Here is a 21,256-nt window from a genome sequence, read left to right on the forward strand (position 1 = left end):
GCAGTGCGATGCGGCGGCTAGTAAAGCGACCAAAACGCTGGCTTTCATCCATAGATGCTTCTCAAGCAAATCCCGGGACGTCATTCTCCCCCTGTACTCGGCCTTAGTGAGGCCGCAGCTGGAGTACTGTGTCCAGTTTTGGGCTCCACAATTCAAAAAGGATGTGGAGAAGCTTGAGAGAGTCCAGAGAAGAGCCACGCGCATGATCAGAGGTCAGGGAAGCAGACCCTACGATGACAGGCTGAGAGCCATGGGGCTCTTTAGCGTGGAAAAGCGCAGGCTCAGGGGTGATCTGATGGCCACCTATAAGTTTATCAGGGGTGACCACCAGTATCTGGGGGAACGTTTGTTCACTAGAGCGCCCCAAGGGATGACGACTAGGTCGAATGGTCATAAACTACTACAAGACCGTTTCAGGCTGGACATAAGGAAGAATTTCTTTACTGTCCGAGCCCCCAAAGTCTGGAACAGCCTGCCACCGGAGGTGGTTCAAGCGCCCACATTGAATACCTTCAAGAGCAAACTGGATGCTCATCTTGCTGGGATCCTATGAACCTGGCTGACTTCCTGCCCTTTGGGCAGGGGGCTGGACTCGATGATCTTCCGAGGTCCCTTCCAGTCCTAATGTCTATGAAATCTATGAAAAACTGGGAGTCATGAGAGCAGAGGCAAAAAAGTGTGTGTGTGTGTGTGTGTGTGTGTGTGTGTGTGTGTGTGTGTGTGTGTGTTCAAGGATGTTCTTTTACTTTCTTGCCCTGCTAGGCCATGAATGGGTGGTCCGCCGTGAAACCAGGCTCTGTGATCTCTAAAACTTGAAACAGTTAAGGGGGCTCTCGATATTTTTGGCTGAATCATCTCAAACGTGACAGTGAATCCAGACCCATTTCTTTTAGTATTTCCATTTTTAAACACTTGCTTTCATTCCTTCTCAATTAATTAAAGACTTGACCAATGTACAGAAACATTTTTCTTTTCTTTGCAAGTTTATGGAAATTCCAAACGACAGGCAAGTTTTTTGAAAAATCACAAATTCTATTGTTGGTAAACTGACTTTAATTTTTCACAGTCTTTCCATGCCATCCTTTAAGATTATGCATCACCTTCTAAAAGGCCTAAAAATAGCAGTAACAGGAAACAGCTGTTGAATAAACCTTTTCCAAAACTCTTAAAAATCAGTTAAAAATATTTCCAAAATAATATAACAAAGAAAAACATTATGTATAACAGTAGTATGGCTTTATTGAGATGTGCAGACAGTAATTTCATACTGAGGTCTTACATATCAGATTCTCCTCAGGGAAATGAACACACTTGTTTGCTGCCAAAATTGTTCTTTGGGGTGAATCTGACTCGTATCCTCACCCATGAAGCCCTCCCAATGGATTTGCTATTTTTCCCCACTTGCAGCTCCTTTGGTTTTCAGAACTAATTGCCCCTGCAGTTAATGTTTTTCTTCCACTGACCATGAACAAGTAATAATCTGTCAGAAAGTTACTTGTGAAACTGAACCGAGATTATTGGTAGGATCTTCCCATCATTTTGAGTCTTGGTGTAGAATTCAGTTAAAGGTTTAGATAATGCTTTCAGTATTTGCTTTCCCCTTTGGTGATTGTCACTACTATTTATTTATCACTGACAGTACATTCAGTATTGTGTAGAAAAAAATTAAGTCTACTCCATGACTATACATTTGGAAGCTGTAGGTGCTTATCTTCGCACAGAGTAGCAGCAAGCAGTTACCTAAAAAATTCATGTGAAAGCTATCCCTTGAATTGATATGGAAGTGTGAAGAAAGCAGTGCAGACATTTTCCTCCTTCTCCACAACAGATTAAGCATGTATTATTAAGTTCCAGTCAGTAAAGATTTGAAAGAATCTGAATTGCTTCCTCCTGAAGCACTGCAAAACACAGTTCTACTAGGTGATCAAAATAGTTGGAGAAAACAAATTATTTTAATTTATCTAGGTCTTTACACTGCACATCTCTCTATGGCAGCTAAGCATCTAGACAAAATATACTCTATCGATCATTTCTTCAACTAATCAGTAATTGACATTAAATTCTTGATCCTTATGCTCAGTGGTACATAACATACTTGGAAAAACATGTGTTAAAGGAATGGTTTCTGTGTTATTTACCTGCTCACCCTGTGGACCCAGTGGTCCTGGATAGCCTTTGGGACCCTGCAGGTAGAGAACAGCAGATGCTATAGTGAATATATTCAGATATGTAAAATACAACTTTTGGTTCTTCCCCTCCCCTGCTCCAGCCCTTCCCCCTTTATCTTTCCTTCATTGAAAAGAAGTCTGGCATGTCTATTTGTCTGTGACATCAGCAGGCAGCAGGACTTAATTTCAATAGTTGATGTGTAAATGGACATGTGAGGAGAAAAAGAGAAGCCTTCATATAGATATAGATAACTTCTAGATGGGCTGCTCAGCTTGCATGGATTAGCACTGGTTTGTGTTCGTTTAACTAACACGTACACAAAATGCCGTAGGCACTGATCCGATTGTAATTACTGCAAAGCTGGATTAAGTCCAGCCAGTTTTCCTGTTCCAAATCCTTGTCATAACATTAAAAGATATAACCAGGAAATTATCATAGCATGAAGCTCTCTAGGAAGAAGTTCATTAAAAAAAATCCAAAGGCCTCATTTTCTCCAAACCAATAGAGCATCTTGCTAATCACACAGAGTACTGGTAAATTATATTAATGTTTAGAAATGATAAAGGAAAGACAAATTACATTCATCTGCAAATGACAAGCTGCAGAACATATTTTTAACCATATACCAGAATGTCTGTGAGTTCCATGTTGGATTAATTTCCCTATTGTAAAAAATGGTCAAAAAATAAAAAAGGAAGATGATGACTGTGAGAAGTAGGTTCATTTCATCCAGTTTTCCATTCACTATGTTGTATCTGAGCCTACTAATACTGGTATAGGGAGTGAAGAAGATATCTGTGGCACTGGTGTGAAGAAATGGATGTGAACAAATCAGGTGACTGAAACTTTAATTAATGTGCCATGGCATGACTTAGAACACTTGCTGGTAACCCATTAAACCCCACAAGAGCATGACTAAACCCTCTGCAACTAAAACCTGGAAGGCAATGCATTAACATTTCTTTAGGAATGATGGGTAAAATATTCAAAAGTGCCTGAAAAGGATAAGTCCCTCCAGAGTCTTAAGTCCTATTTATTTTATGATTCAGAATTTTACCCTACTTCTGAACTAAAAGGATTCATTAGAATAAGTGCTTTTAAAGGAAACATTCTGTTGTTTGGTTTCATCTGGACTGGAGGAAAGGGAACTGAGGCTCAGTAAATCAATCACAACTAAATGTTCAAGTGAATTACTTCAATTGCATGTGACCCCTCCCTGTGTGCAGTCCTATTCAGAATTAAAATCACTTCAATTTCATTTAGCTTATTTCACTCTGAAAATCTAACAAGCACTAGCATTGCTAGGGGAAGGCTAAAGAGGCATCCATGCTGGGACCTCCAAAAGAGTCCCTCGCCATGTGGCACCACACTAATGTGGCTCTACTGCTTCTTGTTTGGAAGCTAGCGGACACAGCAATAACATGTGTGTCTTATGTCACATAGACAAGCCCTTAGTCTCTGTCACTTTTTATTACTTTTTCTGTACATTTGCCACTAGAATATGTTTGGTTTAATTAAAAAAACAAACAAACAAAAAAAAAACACACATTGCCCAAGCTCCCAGACAGAACAGCAGTTCTGCCACCTCTCAAGGAAGACAGAGAAACCAGGAACTCGATGTTTGGAGTACACAGGAAGAGGGGATGATCTCTAAACGTGAGGAAAAAAAGGACTAAAAGAGCTGCTGTGGATATGCTGTTAAGCCAACAAGCTGTAAGATTCTATACGCTATCATAAAAAATGTTGCCATAGGAATGGAAAACTGCTTTGCAAAATGTTAATATGACCTTTCAGATCTACATCAATTCAGGAATCATCACACAAATAAACATGTATCTATGGAAACAGCTGGACAATCATTTTCAAAATGTTGAGAAGACAGTGGTAGAGCAGAGATCAAATGATGTTTACAAGACAATAACCTTCTTAGTCTTCTTGCTTTTCAGCATAATGACAGGAACCAAGCAATTTAGCATAAGTGATATAAATTGATGTCATTCTTGCTACTGGCTAATGATTACAATCCTGTGGTGTTCTTCTGATGCTGCATCAGCCTGACAATACCACAAGCACCATAATACAGAATGTACTTAACAGCTCCACATTTTCACTCACTGACACATGGTTTCAAAATGTTGTTTTGTCTGCATGTAGCCTCATCCTAGAACCTTCTTTGGTTTCTTTGTAGATCCACTCTTTTTTAAAATTTAAATCTTTAAATCTTTAAAAAATTACAGCAGGGTTCTTGCCTAGTCCCTCCAGCCTCCTGAAAGAATACTTAATATTTATTTTGTTTACAAAATGTCATAAATGTCAATGATAGCATCTAGAAGAGGTTCAGTGATATAACTGTCAATTACATCAGTTTGCCCAGCGGTTGTCTACTTGAGAAACCCCACATCCGACTCGCAGAACCTCTCACGAGACTTGAGGTACCACTCTGAAAACTCAAGCTCTTAGTTTTCACTTGTTTTTTGACTACAGGAAAACCAGAGAGCAGTTTTTCTGCTGCAAATAACTCAGAAAGCCCACATTAGGTCAGAACATTTTTAACACTATAGATTCCTATTTGAGATCCCTGGCTTTATCTTGTGAATCATGTTTGCACGCCTAACAGTGACTAACATTGTGTGACGCCCCATAGCACCCTTGAAAGGATCTCAAGGCACCCCAAGGCACCAGAGAATAATTGATCTAGACAAGTGGGAATGCAAATGTAGCTTGTGGAGACAAATCTAAACCAGATACAATCTAGCTACTAGCTAGCTCTCATCTTGATAGCTATGAGGCTGCTGTGGCAAGGGTTTTAGCTGGTGAGTAAGTACTCAGGGTCTTGGTTAGGCTTATGCCATGTTGCTACAGCTACACTGGTACCAGCACACAAGCTGCTAAATTTATTTGCGTGCCTTCCTGAGCTGCAATGCTGACTCGATTGCAATGCTGACACATCTGGAGGCTTCCTCCTACTCCCAAGACCTAGTATTTCAAATGCAAATATGAATATACTTCTTTTGAAACCAAAAGGTCCCTATCTCTTATCAAGATAAATCAGGAAGAGCTGTATGGATGTCACAATATACAACTGATGCACAATGACCCTTAACACATCTCCAATGGATGCAGCTGTTATGCAGATTTGATTTTGGCCCCTAACATCACAGTGCCTTTGCACAGTTTTGCTTCACTATCTTTTAATTACTCTTTTGTGGCATACCCTACATGTAGAAGATTTTCTTTTTTTTATACAGTTACTAACATAATGCTCTTGTCATGCTTTCCTTCATATGCTTTATTAACAAAAATCATCTTTAATTACCTTAGTAAGGAGAACTAACGGGATGCTAACTTAGTTGTGTGTCTTTGCTAGTTTCAGTGTAAATTTTAGATTTGTTATTATGAAGAGAGAAGCTTGCTACAAAGAAAGCCATTCCTCTCCACTTTGTCCAGGCTTGGTCTTGGAGAAAGGACAGAGGTCGAATTAATGGTTTCTCTCAGAGAGAGGTGGTATACACTATCCTGATGAAAAAACACCAGAAAGTATATACTTAGTAAAAAAAATAAAGTAAGCTTCAGGCAAAATTACAGTTAAGCCAAATCAACATGTCAAAATGTCCCTAAAAACAGCATTCAAAGGAGAGTATTTTCCCCTTAAATTCAAATAGTTCTTTTCAGTTAAATGGCACCCATGTGAAATAAACTGAGTCATTTACTACCACAGAAAAGTTAAATGTTTTTGCAGCTATTTAAACATTTATTTGTTTAGTACCAACAACTTCCAATGTTGTGTACAGTACAGAAAAATGAAGACAGGAATACTAATAGATATGCCTCTTTCTGTTTGCAACCAAATCTTTTCCTTTCCTAATAAAAACTCTGCATTTTACTTGTAGGCAATTAGTTAATTGCTTTAATTAAAGTTATTTTTGATTTTGAGTATCTGCAACCACTTGTGTATGATGGTTGTTTTTGCATGTATGCATGATTCAAGGCAAGTTAATCTACAGCCTCATGGTATTGTTTTGGGCTTCAGTTTCCTTTATGACCCTGTGGAATTTAAACTGATGTGCCATGGCAGCATGCATATATAATATGTCATCCCTCCTGAGATTAAACTGTCTGTAGCATTCACATCAAACAACCTCAATCACCTACCCTATCTTTGGAAAATCTGTTCCTTACTCTTTGATTATGAGAGATGCTCTTTGTCCCTGTTTGTCTCTACTGGTCGAGTTAACTATATATTTTTTATGCTTAAGACCCTTGGACTGCTACAAGTACAGTTGTGTCAGGAGGCATTGATGCTAAGTTTGCTTCACCAAATTTGGCCCCAGCTGCTTACAATATATGCCCATTATGAAAATATTATTATTCCTTCAACTCACCTGTGGCTACTTTTCTCTTTGTGCATGCACCCATCTGGCCTTGTGGAGGTGCTCTCTTGCCGCTTTGGAGCATGCATCTGGTGCTGGCCACAGGGTGTGTTCCAGCAGCCTTGACGCTGGGTCATGTTCACCCCAAAGAAAGCCCTGATACTCTCCTGCCATGGCTTGGTCTTTTCCTTCAGTGTTGGCATTCCTTCTTGTTGCTTCTTGTGGACCAGGTGCTGCCCTTAGTGGGTGTTCTCGGGGTTCCACCCCGGCCATGCACCAACTCTCAGGACGACCAGATGTTGTATCGCTGGCTCACCCTTCTGCTGTCTTCACCTGCTTCCTCTTCTCCTTGCTAGTCATCTGGCCTCCTTCCATACGAGACAACCACGGGACGTCAGCCTGTGCCAGACAAAGTGCTGGTTCTTCCTTCCCCACACTGCTACCTGCTGTGCTGTTCTGGCTCCTCCTGGCCTGTGGAGGCTGCCCTTGGCCCCTCTCCCTTCTTCGGGGCTCTGCAAAACTCAAAACAATTTAGGAGGAAAGTAAAAGGAACAATTGGGGTGTGGTGCCTCAGCCTGCCCCACTGACAGGTCTGGCATCTGTGGCTCCAAAGTCCCTCGACACTGTCCTCCTAGCCTGGCTGCCCTGCCAGGCCAGTGTGATGCCTTCTTCAATAAATCCTGGACCCCTCCATCAGGTCCCTGTGTGCAGCCCAGGGAGTAGCCTCCCCCTCCAGTCCCAGCGGTGCTGCTGCCGACTCCATTTCCCTTCCGCCAGCTTTTATATCAGCCGGGTGGTGATTTTTCCTGACGTCATCGGCCAGCGCTGTTCCCAGACAGCAGTAAAAACGTCTGATGAACCATGCCGGTGGTTCATCTCAGTGTGGCTCATCCAGTTCTGTTTTTCCTAAAAACGGTACTAGTGGAACCTGAGGCAGAGTCGACCCACCCAGAAAAGAAAAAGAAAAGCCCTGAAGGCAGGGCGTATGTACCTTTTTTCTTAAAGAAGCACTTTACCATACAGTAGCGAAAAGGAACTTTGGGGGTTTGTAAAATAACTTCTTTTCCCAACTGGATTCCTTCACAGCTATGCACACACACTTATCCTTTAAAAGGAGTTTCCAAAATGAAAACAAGTTTGCATCTCAGCAGAAATCTGACAACAGGTTTATTGACAAGGGCCATGTGTAGACGAAATGAGGGGCATGTGTGCACAACACTTTACAGTGGGTTAAATGCTTTTGCACTGCTTTTATGGTGTTGGTGTTTGCCTGCATTGGCAGCATATTGTGCAGGAATTCCAGACTCTGTAGCAAATTTGGTGGCATAATCCACCTTAAATGACTTGGGGTGCAGCAGACTAAAACTCTGCCTCTTTTCCCTGGAGCCTGTCTACCTGCCTGAGCTGCGCTGGGGCCTGGTGCTTCCCTCTGTGGCTGTGGTGCCTCCTGGGACTGGCCGAGCCGGGTGCCTGTGGGTGGGTGCCACCTGACAGGGCCTGCTGCTGCTGCAGAGGGAAGCATCAGTCCCCTCCCCTCCAGCCCAGGGATCGCGCCACCCGCCAGCAGCTTGCCCTCCCCTCCCCGCCGCCAGAGAGGCAGGTGAGTGGGTGTGTGCACAACACTGAAGCATTTAAGGAACGCTAAATTGAAGCAATGTTTTAAAAAACCCACCACTTCAATTTAGGGTCCCCATTTTGTCTACACATGCCCATAGATATCTTGGTTAATGATACCAACATTCTGTCATCTCAAACACTGCAAAGCTAGGGCTAAGGTCTATTAAAACAGAGTTGTGATTTAATAATTACAGGTGTAACGTAATTCAAGGGACTGGTATTCCTACATGATTAATTCAGACTAGAGGTTTTTGAAATGTGGTTTTAGTTAGAATCTGATCTACATATCATGGAAACAAAAAGTAAAATCTTCAATGCTGAAGTGAATGCAATCATGTGTGGAGTCTCTAACCCTCACAAAGAAAGAATTCTTGTGGAAGGAAGAAAGAAGTCAGATTTTAGTTCCGCACCCCCAACTGTGAGTCCCCTAGTGGAGAACAAATTACAACTGGCTCACATCTAAGCAACTTCTGTTCACAAGAAAGTAGAAACTGATACTGCAGCAAAGCAATGCATGTTTCAGGATTCAAAAGACGCCAAAATTTTTCTGGTGACAGTTGCTGGAAAGAAACAGGCTACCAGATAAAATTTGGATCTGATCTGGATAGGAACTAACCATGCCAAGCTGAATTTTCTCCACCTAAGGACTATAAATTCTAGGCAGACCTTTAAGTTGTGTTAATTTACTTAAATTCCAAAAATCTGTATGTGGCCTTTGAGCAGTGGTGCATGGCAGAGGCAGTGAGGAAGCACGAGGCCAGGAAAATAAGGACCTCTTGTGTCCAGTCCTCGTCAATCTTCTGCCCCTGCTGCAGCAGGTTATTCAGGGCAAAGACTGTGCTTATAAGCCACATAACCTAGTCTCCACCCACCTCCTCTTTTTCTCCCTTTCTCTTTTCTCCCTCCCTTTTTCTTTCCCGCTTCCTTTCTCTTTTCTTCCCCCATCCCAGATGTGGTCATCTTTGCTTGCATAGGATGAACAACAATATGCCAAAGATCTATAGATAAATGAGATATATTTCCATACAAGTTTTAGAACTAATTCTGTAGTATCTCTCTCTTCCATTTACAGAAAAAATAAATGTATGGTTTTGACCAGTGCAAAAAACCACTGGCTGTACTACATACAAAAGGCAATTACAAATGTTCATGACAAGGAAAAAAAAGAATGCTTTAAAATGCAATATTGGATTTTGCATTTTGTTCTGGTACTCTCATTTTCTTGAATTCTGTTGCCAATAAAGCATTAATATGATTAACATTGTGTAATTTATATTTTCTGCTTAATGACTTGTCAACATGAATGAATAAGGTCTGATAATCTGAGACTTTCTAGTTTATATTTCTGCTGAAAGCTTTATAGTGCTCCTTTATTTTTTCCATTTTCTCCATGATGGAATATCTACAATCTCTGTCCAAGTTCCTAATCTCTAAATTGTATTTCTCCAATTTAAACATGGATATCACTTCTGTGAAGATAATACATAGTTGTACTTCTCCCTGAACAAACTGAGCTTCTGTCTAAAGAAGCTAAACTGAGCTTTTGCTTCTTGCTTACTTGGTCATTTGAACTGACAAATCTTGGCTACAGCAAAACAACTCACTACAAAATGACTTAAAATGAAATCTTCTTTCTATATAAACTATATCCCACAATATCCAGTTAGAAACAATCTTGTAAATCCCTCCAACCCTTGATGAGATGAGGAAAGCCATCAAGCAAATGCAGAATGACAACACATCTGGAGCTGATGGAATCCCTGCTGAAATCTTCAAGCATGGGGGAGAGGAGCTCACATCACAGCTCCATGCCCTCATCTTAAGGAACTGAAATGATGAGGAAATCCCAGGTGACCTCAGGGACACCATGATCATAACAATCTTCAAGAAAGCAGACAAGTCTGACTGTAGAAATTACAGAGAGATTGCTTTGTTTTTCACCACAGGAAAGATCACTGTGAGAATCCTCCTGAACCGTCTCTACATTTGCTGAAGAGCTCCTGCCAGAATCTCAGTGTAGTTTTAGGGTATCAAGAGACACAACCAACATGAGCTTCACTGCTTGCCAGGTGCAGGAAAAGTGCCAGGAACAACTTAAACCTCTCTATATGACCATCTTTGACCTCAAGAAAGTCTTTGCTCTGTCAACCGAGAAGTGCTGTGGAAGATCCTTCTGAAGTGTGTGCGCCCACCAAAATTCATCATCATGCTTTGCTTGCTTCAAAATGGTATGTGTGATGGGCTAGCTGGCAGTGACCTAGCCCAGGGGTTTTGAAAGGGCAAAAGACGATTGGAGGACTTGGGATTCCCTTTCCTCACCAATCAGGCCCCAGAGATTCACCTTTCATGTCCCCTGATTGGCCCCTGGGGTCACCTGGAGGGGGATAAAAGGGGCAGCACGGCTGACTCAGGGGGAGACCAGCGAGGGACTATGAGGAAGGAGCTTCAAAGAGCTGGCAAGAGCTGAGCCAGCGGGGCGGAAGCAGTTGCCCCAGAAAAGCCTGAAGGAGCAGGACCTGCAGGCAGCAGGTGGACCCTCAGCAGCACGGCGTGTGGCCGGCAGGAGAGGCTTCCTGCTGGGCTCCAGGATCCCCTACGAGAGGCTGTGGCCAGCAGGAGGAACTGAGCAATGACCTCAGGGGTTCCCAGCTCGGCTTCCAGCTCCTCCAAATCAGAGACCAGGCAGCTCGACATGAAGCCGGGGCTCCAGGAAGGTCAAGACCCCTAGCAGTTCAGAACAGTACTGGCACTGGTGGCTGTGCGGCAGTGTTCCTGCCTACCATGTAGGAGATCTGAGTTCAGATCTCAGCTTTAGTGACTTGGAGTGAGTGAGCTAACAAGGAGAAAATCCTCTTGCAGTAGAAAGGAGCTATTGTGTTTCCCACCTCTATCTTCCTCCAGGTACCTAGGCCCTATATTTCTTTGTCCTTTGACATTTTGTATTTTGTGCCTTTTTATATTTCCCCAACCAGTATTGTTTGCTCTGCTGTTTGTGTTTTGTATTTTATTAACCCTGTCTTTTGCCAATGATTGTAAGTGTCTAACCTTTGTCAAATCCTGCCCCCTTGGGGCATTGTAGTGTCCACTATACCCCCTGATTATGCCTGTTATGTCCCCAGTATCGTTCTCTCATTAAAAGGTATATGGTTAAGTCCCCAGTGGTGGTCTGGCTCTGCTCTATAGGGGGAGGAGAGTCCCTACACCCCCCACAGTGCTTGTGCACCTACTTTGATCCCTTCAGTTGGAGAAGGGGTACCTTTTGGAGTACCGCCCGGGTTACATATGAAAGCAGTGATTCTCAGTGATGGCTCTATTGCAGATCCCTTTGAGGTTAAGATGGGAGTTAAGCAAGCTGTGTCACCATTCCAACCCTTTTTTTGATATTCCTTACCACAATGCTATATCTGACCACCAACAGGCTTCCAGTTGTAGTGGAGCTAACCTACCGAATGGATGGTAAGCTGTTTAATTTCAGTCAACTCCAAGCCAAAACCAAGACCACCTCTATCTCAATCATTGAGCTCCTGTATGCTGATGATGCTGCAGTTTGTGCTTGCTTGGAAGCAGACCTTCAGGCAATCATCGACATCTTTACAGAAGCATACAAGAAAACAGGACTGACACTTAACTTTCAGAAGACTAAGGTCCTCTGTCAACAAGCTCTTAACGAACAGTCCTCAGCTCCAGTAATTCAGATTCACAATGAGACTCTAGAGAATGGTGAATATTTCTCATACCTCAGAAGCCATCGCTCGCAGAAGGCTGACATCAATGAAGAAACCCAACATCACCTCAAATGTGCAAGTGCAGCTTTCAGACACCTGAGAAACAGGTGTTTGAAGATAATGACATCAGATCTGAAACCAAGTTCATGGTTTATCAAGCAGTCATGATCCCCACCTTACTGTACAGAGCCAAGACACGGACAACATACAGGAAACTTGGTGTCAAGTCACTGGAGAAATATCACCAATGCTGCCTGTGGAAGATCCTTAGAATCCAGCATGGATAGATGTACCAATATTAGTGTCCTCTGACATCAACTTTGCTGGGCTGGCCATGTCATCCAGATTTCCAACTCCAGACTCCCAATGCCAGTTTTATTCTCCCAGCTCAGTTAAGGTTATGCTCAAGAGGAGGGTAAAAAAAGCACTTGAAGGACATCCTCAAAGCCAACTTTAAAAGATGCAACATCAATATCAACTCATGGATTACTATTGCCAGGGATGCTTCAAATGGAGGAAGAGCCAGCTGCAAGGAGCTACTTTGAAACCTTATAGCGACAACAGGTGAAGGAAAAACAGGAGCAGCAGAAACAGTGCGTTGCGGACCGAACCAAAGATCCAGAGCCACCCACCCTGCATGGAAACATGTGCCCAAGCTGCAGCAGAGTCTGATCCTGGATAAGCTTTGTCAGCCATCTTTGGACTCATAGATAAAGCAGTCATGGATGACAACCATCCTCAGCTGCGAGGGACTGCTCATGATGATGATGTCTTTTAGTTCATTTTCACTTACAAGAATTGACCATTGCTCTAAAGATAAAAAAATTCCAGAGCTATCTAATACCTCAAATATTTGCTTTCCACATCTCTCTTTTCTCTCACCATCTCTGGAAACTGAAAGAATCCATTGCTATTTTGATGAGTCCTTGCTGAACTACTTATTTGTACCTTAATCACTTCCCTTCATGCTCATTTTCTTTTTCCTCAATATCCTGAGTACAGAATGCTATAGTTAGACTACACTTTCCAAGCAGCTGGGTTGTATGCATCAATTGATGTCATATCTATTACAAAATCTAACTAAAAACGTTGTTTATCAAAAAAATTAAACACGAATTCATTCCACCCATCATCTCTAGCTTTATGTCCAGCTCCTTTGTAAGCTATTTGCTCTGCTCTTTCAGTACTGGCATCCTTTCTGTTCCCTTCTCATAATTCTCTATTGTTTGTCTCATGTTGTCCAATGTAAACAGACTGCTAAGATTTGAATGCATTTTTAAATGCAGTGTATATGGGTCTTTTACTTTTTAGAATGCTCTGACATTTCTGCTACTGAAAATATAATAATATCAATATTAAGTACCATCCAAAAGCTGAACTTCTTTCAATTGTTTTCTGGGCAGGAGTTTTAGTTGTTCTGGCACAAGTGTCTGAGAAATGTTCAGTTCTGGGGTGCTGACAGTCTGAGACCCAACACTAATATTGAATGAATGAGCACATGATTTAATGAACACATTAGCAAATGGAAAAGAGTTAAGAAGAGTTGTAACCAAAAGCTGTGGAAGGATGAAGTTATACGCTGCACTTAGACCAGGGGTGTCAAACTCATCTGGTCCTGTGGGCCAGATGAGTGATGCAGGGTCAAGTACATAGGCTGGATGAATGGTGTGGAGCTGGAACCCATGGGCTGGATAGGGCCCTCAGACCCCCTTTCCCCTCCTTCCAGTCTAGATCCCAGCAAGAAGAGGCCTGGCACCATGGGTATCTGACTGTTGCCGCAAGAACTAGCCATTAGAGGTGCACCAATAAATCAATCTGATATCAGATCGGTACCAATATAAAGAAAACTGGCTGTATCAGATATCAGCCTGATGGGGCTAATAATTTGGCTGATAAATACCAGTAGTGCGCGCACCTGCAGCGCAGTACTCAGGCAGCAGGGAGCACAGCTGGCAGGATTGAGAGCTGCCTCCAGCTGGTAAGTCCAATGTAGTGGAAGGGGATGGGGAAGGGAAGGGACATGGAGTGTGTATGTGTGTGTGGGGGATCAATGCCCCCCATGGTGAGGGAGGGGGCAGGGGTAAGGGCACTGATCTGCCCCCTGCCATGCCCCTTCCCTTCCCCCTCCCCTTCCACCACACTGGACTTACCAGCTGGATGCAGCTGTATCAGAAATTGGATCGGTATTGGCCAACATGCCTCAATAAATATTGACTATTGGTATCAGCTCCCAAACTCTCTATCAGTGTACCCTTACTAGCCATGGCACCAGGGTCCTTTGCTCGGTATTACTGGGGCTGCAGCACTACTGCAAATTCCTGTGCTGAAGCCTGGGTCAGCTCTGTAAGGTTTAGGCAGGCTTCTGCTCTGCAGCCCTTGTTAAGTGCACTGGCGCAGTTACTACCAATCAAGGCCAGATGATCCCTAGCTCCTTCCCAGAGCTGCATTTATACAACTCCTCCAGCACCTGAACTTTGCTGCACAACACACTGGTCTTCAGTCTCTGAGTAGCTCTTGTCCCAACAACTTCTCTGACTTCCCTTGTTCCTGACCTTGCCTTTGGTTTGCTCCTGGATTCTGGCCTTTGGATTTTGCCTGCAGACCTCTCTAGTATCTCTCTCTTCTGTTTACAAAAAAAATAAATGTATGGTTTTGTCCAGTGCAAAAAAACCACTGGCTGTAATACATACAAAAGGCAATTACAAATGTTGCCTGCAGACTGGTTTACTGTGTCCTATTCTGGGCACTGCACTTCAAGACGGATGTGGAGAAGCTTCAGAGAGTCCAGAGAAGAGCCACTTGTATGATTAGAGGCCTGAAGAGCAAGCTATATGAGGAAAGGCTAACAGATACAGGACTGTTCAGTCTAGAAAAGAGAAGACTTTGGGGGGATTTGGTGGCAGCATACAAATATATCAGGGGTGAGCATCAGGGGCTAGGTAAACAATTATTCACCAAAGTGCCCCAAGGGAAAACCAGGAGCAATGGTCAAACTCCTAGAAGAAGGTTTCAGACTGGATATACGGAAAAACTTCTTCATGCTTCATGTGACCAGACTCTGGAATAGACACCCAGCATGGGTGGTGCAGGCACCTACCCTGGAGATCTTCAAAAGGAAACTGGAAGCACACCGTACTGGAGTTATTTGACCCCAACAGTCTTTGATGCCCAGAGCAGGGGGGCTGGACCTAGTGATCTCATGAGGTCTCCTTCCAGACCTAAACTTCTGTGAATCTGACTCCTAAGCCTGGCTTGGCTTTGGGCTCTTGGACTTTGCCCTGTGGATTATCCTTCCGACTTGGTAACTGGGTTTCTGATTCCCAGGTTCTAGATTCATAGATTTCTGGGGTCGGAACGGACCAATTAGATCATCAAGTCTGACCCCCTGCTCTGGGCAGGAAAGAGCACTGGGGTCAAGTAACCCAAGCCAGATGTTGTCTAATCTCCTTTTAAATGCCTCCAAGGTAGGGGAAAGCACCACTTCCCTTGGAAGCCCATTCCATATTTTGGCAACCTTCATTACAAACATTTTTTTTTCCTGATGTCCAATCTAAATCTGCTCTCCTTCAGTTTATGGCCATTGTTTCTAGTAACCCCAAGGGGTGCCCTGGTAAACAGAGTATCCCCTATTCCAGGGGCGGACAATTATTTTGGGTGGAGGGCCGCTTACTGAGTCTCGGCAAGCCATCAAGGGCTGCATGACAGGCAGTCAGGGACAGATAAATATTAATTTTCTAAATTATTTAGGGGCCCCATGGGCTGGACAGAATGGCCTGGTGGACCACATCTGGCCCATGGGCTGTATTTTGTCCACCCTTGCCCTATTCCTTGCTGACTCCCCACCCCCCAATGAGATTGTAGTCACAAGATCAACTCTCATCCTTCTCTTGCGGAAGCTGAAGAGATTCGGACCCTGGCTTGGCATTTTGGCTCCTGACTTGTGACCCTTACCCCTGCAACCCCTACTTCCCGCTTGGCTCTACTCAGTAGGCAGGCTGACCTGGTGGACTTCAGCAGCTTCACTACTTGCTGGGGTGCTTGACTACAGCCACAGCAAGGTCCCCCTCCCCATCAAACTTATGGGCTGGATTGATCTGGCCTGTGGGCCATATATATGGCACCCCTGACTTAGAACATATTCCCCAGAGCAGGGAAATAGCCCAGGTATCCTGGCTCCTAGTCACACCCGTGCTCACCAGCCCTCCAGTGGGAAGCCAGAGCTGAGCAAGCAAGAAATGGTATTAACGCTTAATGTGTGACTGCTCACAGCATATTCTCACTTTAATGCCACTTAACATTCCACAGATTTCAGATGAGCCTGAGAGCAGTGTATCCTGGGATGCTACAGGACTGCCAATTGCTCCTTTTATCTCTGTGGAACAGACTGAAGTTACATTAAAATGAGCTTGGTAGCACAGCCCAAAGGTAACCCTTGCCTGGAGTGGCACAACTTTGAGATGGTTAGAGGGCACTTAGCACAAGTTAGCAAGATTTAATGCGCAAACACTTGTGTTTTAAGTGCCCTTTGCATGGTCTAAGTGGAACTTCACCTTAAGACTCTTCTATTAAAATATCTTTGTGTTTCAGGCAAGCATATATTTACTTACCCTTACCAAGTTTTTCAGGGAAGGACATTTGAGAGCATCCAGAAAAATGCTTTAATTTATATTTTGCAACTACATTTTCAGTGAATTTAGTTCTCAGTGAAGTTCTGAATGAAGTCATGGGCCTAAAGCATTCTACTTTTCTGCCAAATGGACAGTGACAGTGCATGCACTGCAGCCATACTTAGATAACAGTCCCAAGTTTAAAGCGGGTTTCAAACTGACCCTTTCTAAATAAGCCAACCAAAATGGAGCAAGACTCCAGCATATAACTCCTTCATTTGCCAGTGGTAGAGTCTGCACCAAATCCAAAATGCAGTCCGCCCAGGAGGTTGGACAGCCTGAAGTGCATGTGTATTTCAGCGTTGCTCCCTCTGCCTGATAAGAAGGAGCACAGTATGGCTGAAACCTTACCAACTCCCCAATACTAAGGATTGGATTTTAGAAGAAGGAATGAAGAGACTTAATTCACAGTCTAAAGCAGAGATGTAACAGGGCAGTTCTATGTCCTGGGCAGTGGCTCCACACAAGGCAGCCGTGGCTGCCACAGGCAGGGGGAAAGCCAACTGCCACCCGCCGGGGAAAGGGCAGCCGTGCCTGCCACTGGCAGTGGCAAAGCCAACTGCCAGCTGCAGGGAGGGCTATTTTTGCACACTCCAGTTGCCCTGCTCAGTTATGCTACTGATCTACAGTGACTTTAAAGCACTTATACAGCTATAGTCCTGAGCTTCTTCCAACATAGGAGACAACAGCTATAAAGTTCTATAACTTTGTATTCCCTGGGAAATTTTCATTTTAAAAATTACTAATAAAGTTGGAAACATTCTGAAAAAGAGATCAATGAAACATATGACTATGGTCCGATTTATTCTTGCAAATTACATTTTAATAGAACATTATTTTACATTTCAAATGATGATGAATTCCCAAAGATGCACTGCACAGCTCAAATATGGTCAGTCTCAACATGCCTGCAAACATCCCACTACTTTCCAATGGATGTGACTTTAACATGAAAATACAAAAATGAAAACAAAAACTTACCTTCTCACCTGTGTTACCAGGTGGACCTAGTAAACCAATTGGACCCGTGTCACCCTGTGCAACACAATAAAGTAAAAACATTTTATTTTACTAGAATATTTTTAAAAGATTACGAACACCTGAGATACAGTACATTTTTCTTTACTCTTGGACATTTATGATGAAAATGACAAATGCTTTGTGTTATAGGGTCCCCAAATAGTTGCATTTTAGTCATCTTTAGTGGGTTTGAAGAAGTTACATAAGTCTAGGGCTATACTTTTGCCTAGGGTGAATTGCACTTTAAATAAGTATCTGCATCCTTGCTATGTATTCTTTGCATTTTTGTAGTTCCCGGGAACCTCAATCGTGGATCAGAGCTAACACGTGTTAGGCAGTGTACAAAACAAATGGATGGTCCCTGCCCCAGTGAGCTGGCTATCTATATGCATGACAGGAGACTAGGGACTGAGACAAACAGATGAGGGGGAGAAACAGAGACAAGAAGACAATGTTAGCAATAGTCTTGGCAAATCAGCAACTAAACTATTGTCAGGTATTTTGTCCTTGGCTATGAAGCCTACATTTTAAGGAAGAGAGTTTTAGGAGTCAAAGAACTTTCAAGTTGATTTAATTAGGTCTGTTTTCCAATATTTTCATGACAAATTTCTTGCACTAGGGAAAATGTTTGTCACTTTTAGTTCCATACAAATCTGCAAGCAACAGAAAACTATATATGGGGTTTATGTGGCGAGTATTCCACATACTTTAAATATGCGTGGAAACAGAATATTGGAAAATTTTCTCATTTAGCACCATGGACCAAATCCAGAGACAATATGGGATGACATAAATTTAGATTCAGACTCTCAAAGACCTGCTTGTATCTGCATAATGATATGAGCGAGTAAATGTAAGAGAATCCTTTCCATGCCAAGGGATTGGGAAAAAGTGCAAGATGGAAGCATATGTGTTCTTAAACTATCACAATTTGCTTTTTATGTTCAACTCTTCTTTTATGGCTTTTCAACTTCTGAGTTTTATTAACCTGAGGAATCCTATAGAATCAGTGGGCCAGATTCAAATGTGATGTGTCAGAGTGCTCCATCTTGGAAATTGGTCTAGGAGAAGACAGATGCAATGGTTATATCAGAATCCAATGATACCAGTAGAACCTGTTACAATGCAACTGTTATGTCTGCATAACAAAAAATGTTGGTTTGTACAGCAAAAGTAAACTCAAACTGTTGTAACAAGGTTTAAATTACAGTGATTTAGCTCACTTAAACAGCTATAAATACACATATCTTTTACAGATTTCTGTAACAAGAATATAAAGTCAGGATTTTTGCTACATTTTGCAGTTACTAAACGTGTTACAATAGTTTGTCTCCTGACAAGTTTTCATAATAAGGCTTAACATAAAAACTAAAGAGTCTAAAGATACAACTCATAGTTATATAATTTAGGATAAATACAAAGCGTTCTTAAAATAGATAGCATTAGTTAATGCATTATAACATAAACCTGATATTAAATTTTCAGTATTAGCACATTGGTTTTAAAGTGTTAGCCATAATCAATAGATATGCAGTCCAAAAGTGAAGTAATCATAAGTCTCCAACCCACAGCTGCCACAAAGAACCGCTCTATATGTTTATACTGACAAATATTTTAGCAAGACATAAAATACCCAAATAGTTCAACTATGGAAGCTTATTGTGAGAATCCTACTTAATATAAACTGGAAGTGAAAATCTTTGATTTCTTACTGTCAAGTTATCTGATCTTGCCACCATAAAATACTCTTACTGCCTCTTTTTAGAGCTGAATGACCCTTCATTCATAAGCGGCTGCCTTTTGCTGCCTTCACGTCACTGGGGTAGTGTAACAGATAGAAATGTTTCTGTACTAAGGGCTCATCTAGTCAGGGAGCAGGCTCAGAATAGTTGTTGATGAGAAGTTTCTTTTATGACTATTCTTATTCCACTCCAGGAGTGACTTTTTGCAATTTAAGTCAATCTTTTTTATCCTACAATATCTAATCTGGAAAAGATACACCTAGTGCAGAATAACAGGATTCACTGAATGATTAAATTCAGAATACCCTAAAATTCATATCCTTGCTATTTTGTACTAACTTCTCTCTGAACTCCCTGCGCACACAAGTCCTAAATGGTGTAATATTTAGCTGTAACCTAAAAAGTAACGGTCAAGATCTGGCTGTAGTTGCATCCCTATTATTTATCAATCCAGTTTGCTCTATTTGAAAATAAGAATGTTTTTCTCCTAGCAGCCCACCCTTCAGTCTCAATCTGAAATCAGAAAAGAAGGTTGGCTTCTTGGAGAGTGCACCATATCAAAATAATATTCTGCCCCTAGCCACACCTGAATAAACCCACTGCAATTTAGGTAACAGTTTTCCAGATGATGTGAAAACTGGCCTGGAGAAAATAGCTATTTTTCTCCTCACTAAGGAGTATAGATAAGATTTTGAATGAGGAAAAGAAGCAGAACTGCTTAGTTGGGAGTCGTTTTTACATTTCTGTTTCAAATCAGAATTTTTCTCTGAGCGTGGTTCTTTCTTCACTCACATTGGTTTTACACATTTACTGATTTAAGCAGGGTCACTCCTGATTTAAGTATGTAAATAAGAGCATAGTCACAATAGTTATGTTTCAGCTACAGAATGCTTTTTGCCTTTTTGAAGAGGCTTACTTTATTGTAGTGCACTAAAATCCAACTCCCATATATCCATTAGCCATTCTTAGAAAAACGAATGTCAGAGAAACACCAGACACAGGATTAATCACTACAACATATAAAAAGCAGTGGTCATACTGCTTCCTATCATGACCATTAATTGAAAAGTAGAGATTAAAATTCACACAACACTTAAAAAGATTAGACCCATCGATACAGAGGGCCAGGGAATAATCATAATATTGGTCTTTAAATGAGAATGGATTACCTTTTCTCCACGTTTTGCTTGTCCTGGGGAAAATCCTGGATCTCCTTTAGGGCCCTATATCAGATAAATTAAATCAGTTAATATAATACAAGAATAGAGGAATGTTTTATTTCATAGCCAGCTTCAAAATGTTCACAGCTGAAGCAATTTGAGGGGGGGAGAGGTCTAACGGTTATGTAAAAAAAAAAATTCTTATTCCAGATATGCTTTCCAATTTTAATGTGTGACACTGCATGATATAACACAATAATCCAAATTTATCTGAGTATAATTTTTTCCTGTATTTTTTCACATTGCACCTGAAGTCTATTTGCTAAAAAGCCAAAATTTAGTTGCAAATGCAGAAGAGGTCCTTGCCAGTCCCATTCTAGTGTCCTTTAAAGCCTTTCTTGATATATAGGCAATTGCTTGCAATGTTTCATTCATTAGTTTTTACCTGAAAAAACAAAACTGATTAGGTTGTCCTCAAGGTGTAAGACAGGAAATAATTTTCCATTAAGACCAATGCTAAGTTGTCCATTTTTTACTTCTAAGGACTTTGGATTTATCTGTGTTACAATGTAAATGCTTCTAAAGGGGAAAGTAAGGTATAATTGGCAGGCAAAGAACTCCTTTTTGTGAAAATAGATGGCAAAAACCTACAGAAGAAATTTAACAGATTTTGCAATAGAAGAGTACTGATTTTTCATAATGAAAACATATTAGTATGGGTTATGCACCACATTTTCATATATTTCTGTATTCCCACTTCACTAAATTCTGCCGTGCACACACTTG

General features: G+C 41.9%; 1 protein-coding gene across 1 annotated transcript in view; it reads right to left on the reverse strand.

Annotated features, from left to right (window-relative positions):
• Positions 1 to 21,256, reverse strand: part of LOC102378337 (collagen alpha-1(XXIV) chain-like) — a 182,087-nt gene that overhangs the window by 100,122 nt on the left and 60,709 nt on the right. The window contains exons 6-8 of the mRNA XM_025193649.1: positions 20,480 to 20,533; positions 17,530 to 17,583; positions 2,139 to 2,183 (exon numbers count right to left, since the gene is read on the reverse strand). Coding sequence (XP_025049434.1) covers positions 2,139 to 2,183; positions 17,530 to 17,583; positions 20,480 to 20,533 — 153 coding nt within the window. The remainder of the gene's footprint in view (positions 1 to 2,138; positions 2,184 to 17,529; positions 17,584 to 20,479; positions 20,534 to 21,256) is intronic.

This window comes from Alligator sinensis, unplaced genomic scaffold, assembly GCF_000455745.1.
Source record: "Alligator sinensis unplaced genomic scaffold, ASM45574v1 scaffold32_3, whole genome shotgun sequence".
In the NCBI taxonomy this organism is placed as follows: domain Eukaryota; kingdom Metazoa; phylum Chordata; order Crocodylia; family Alligatoridae; genus Alligator; species Alligator sinensis.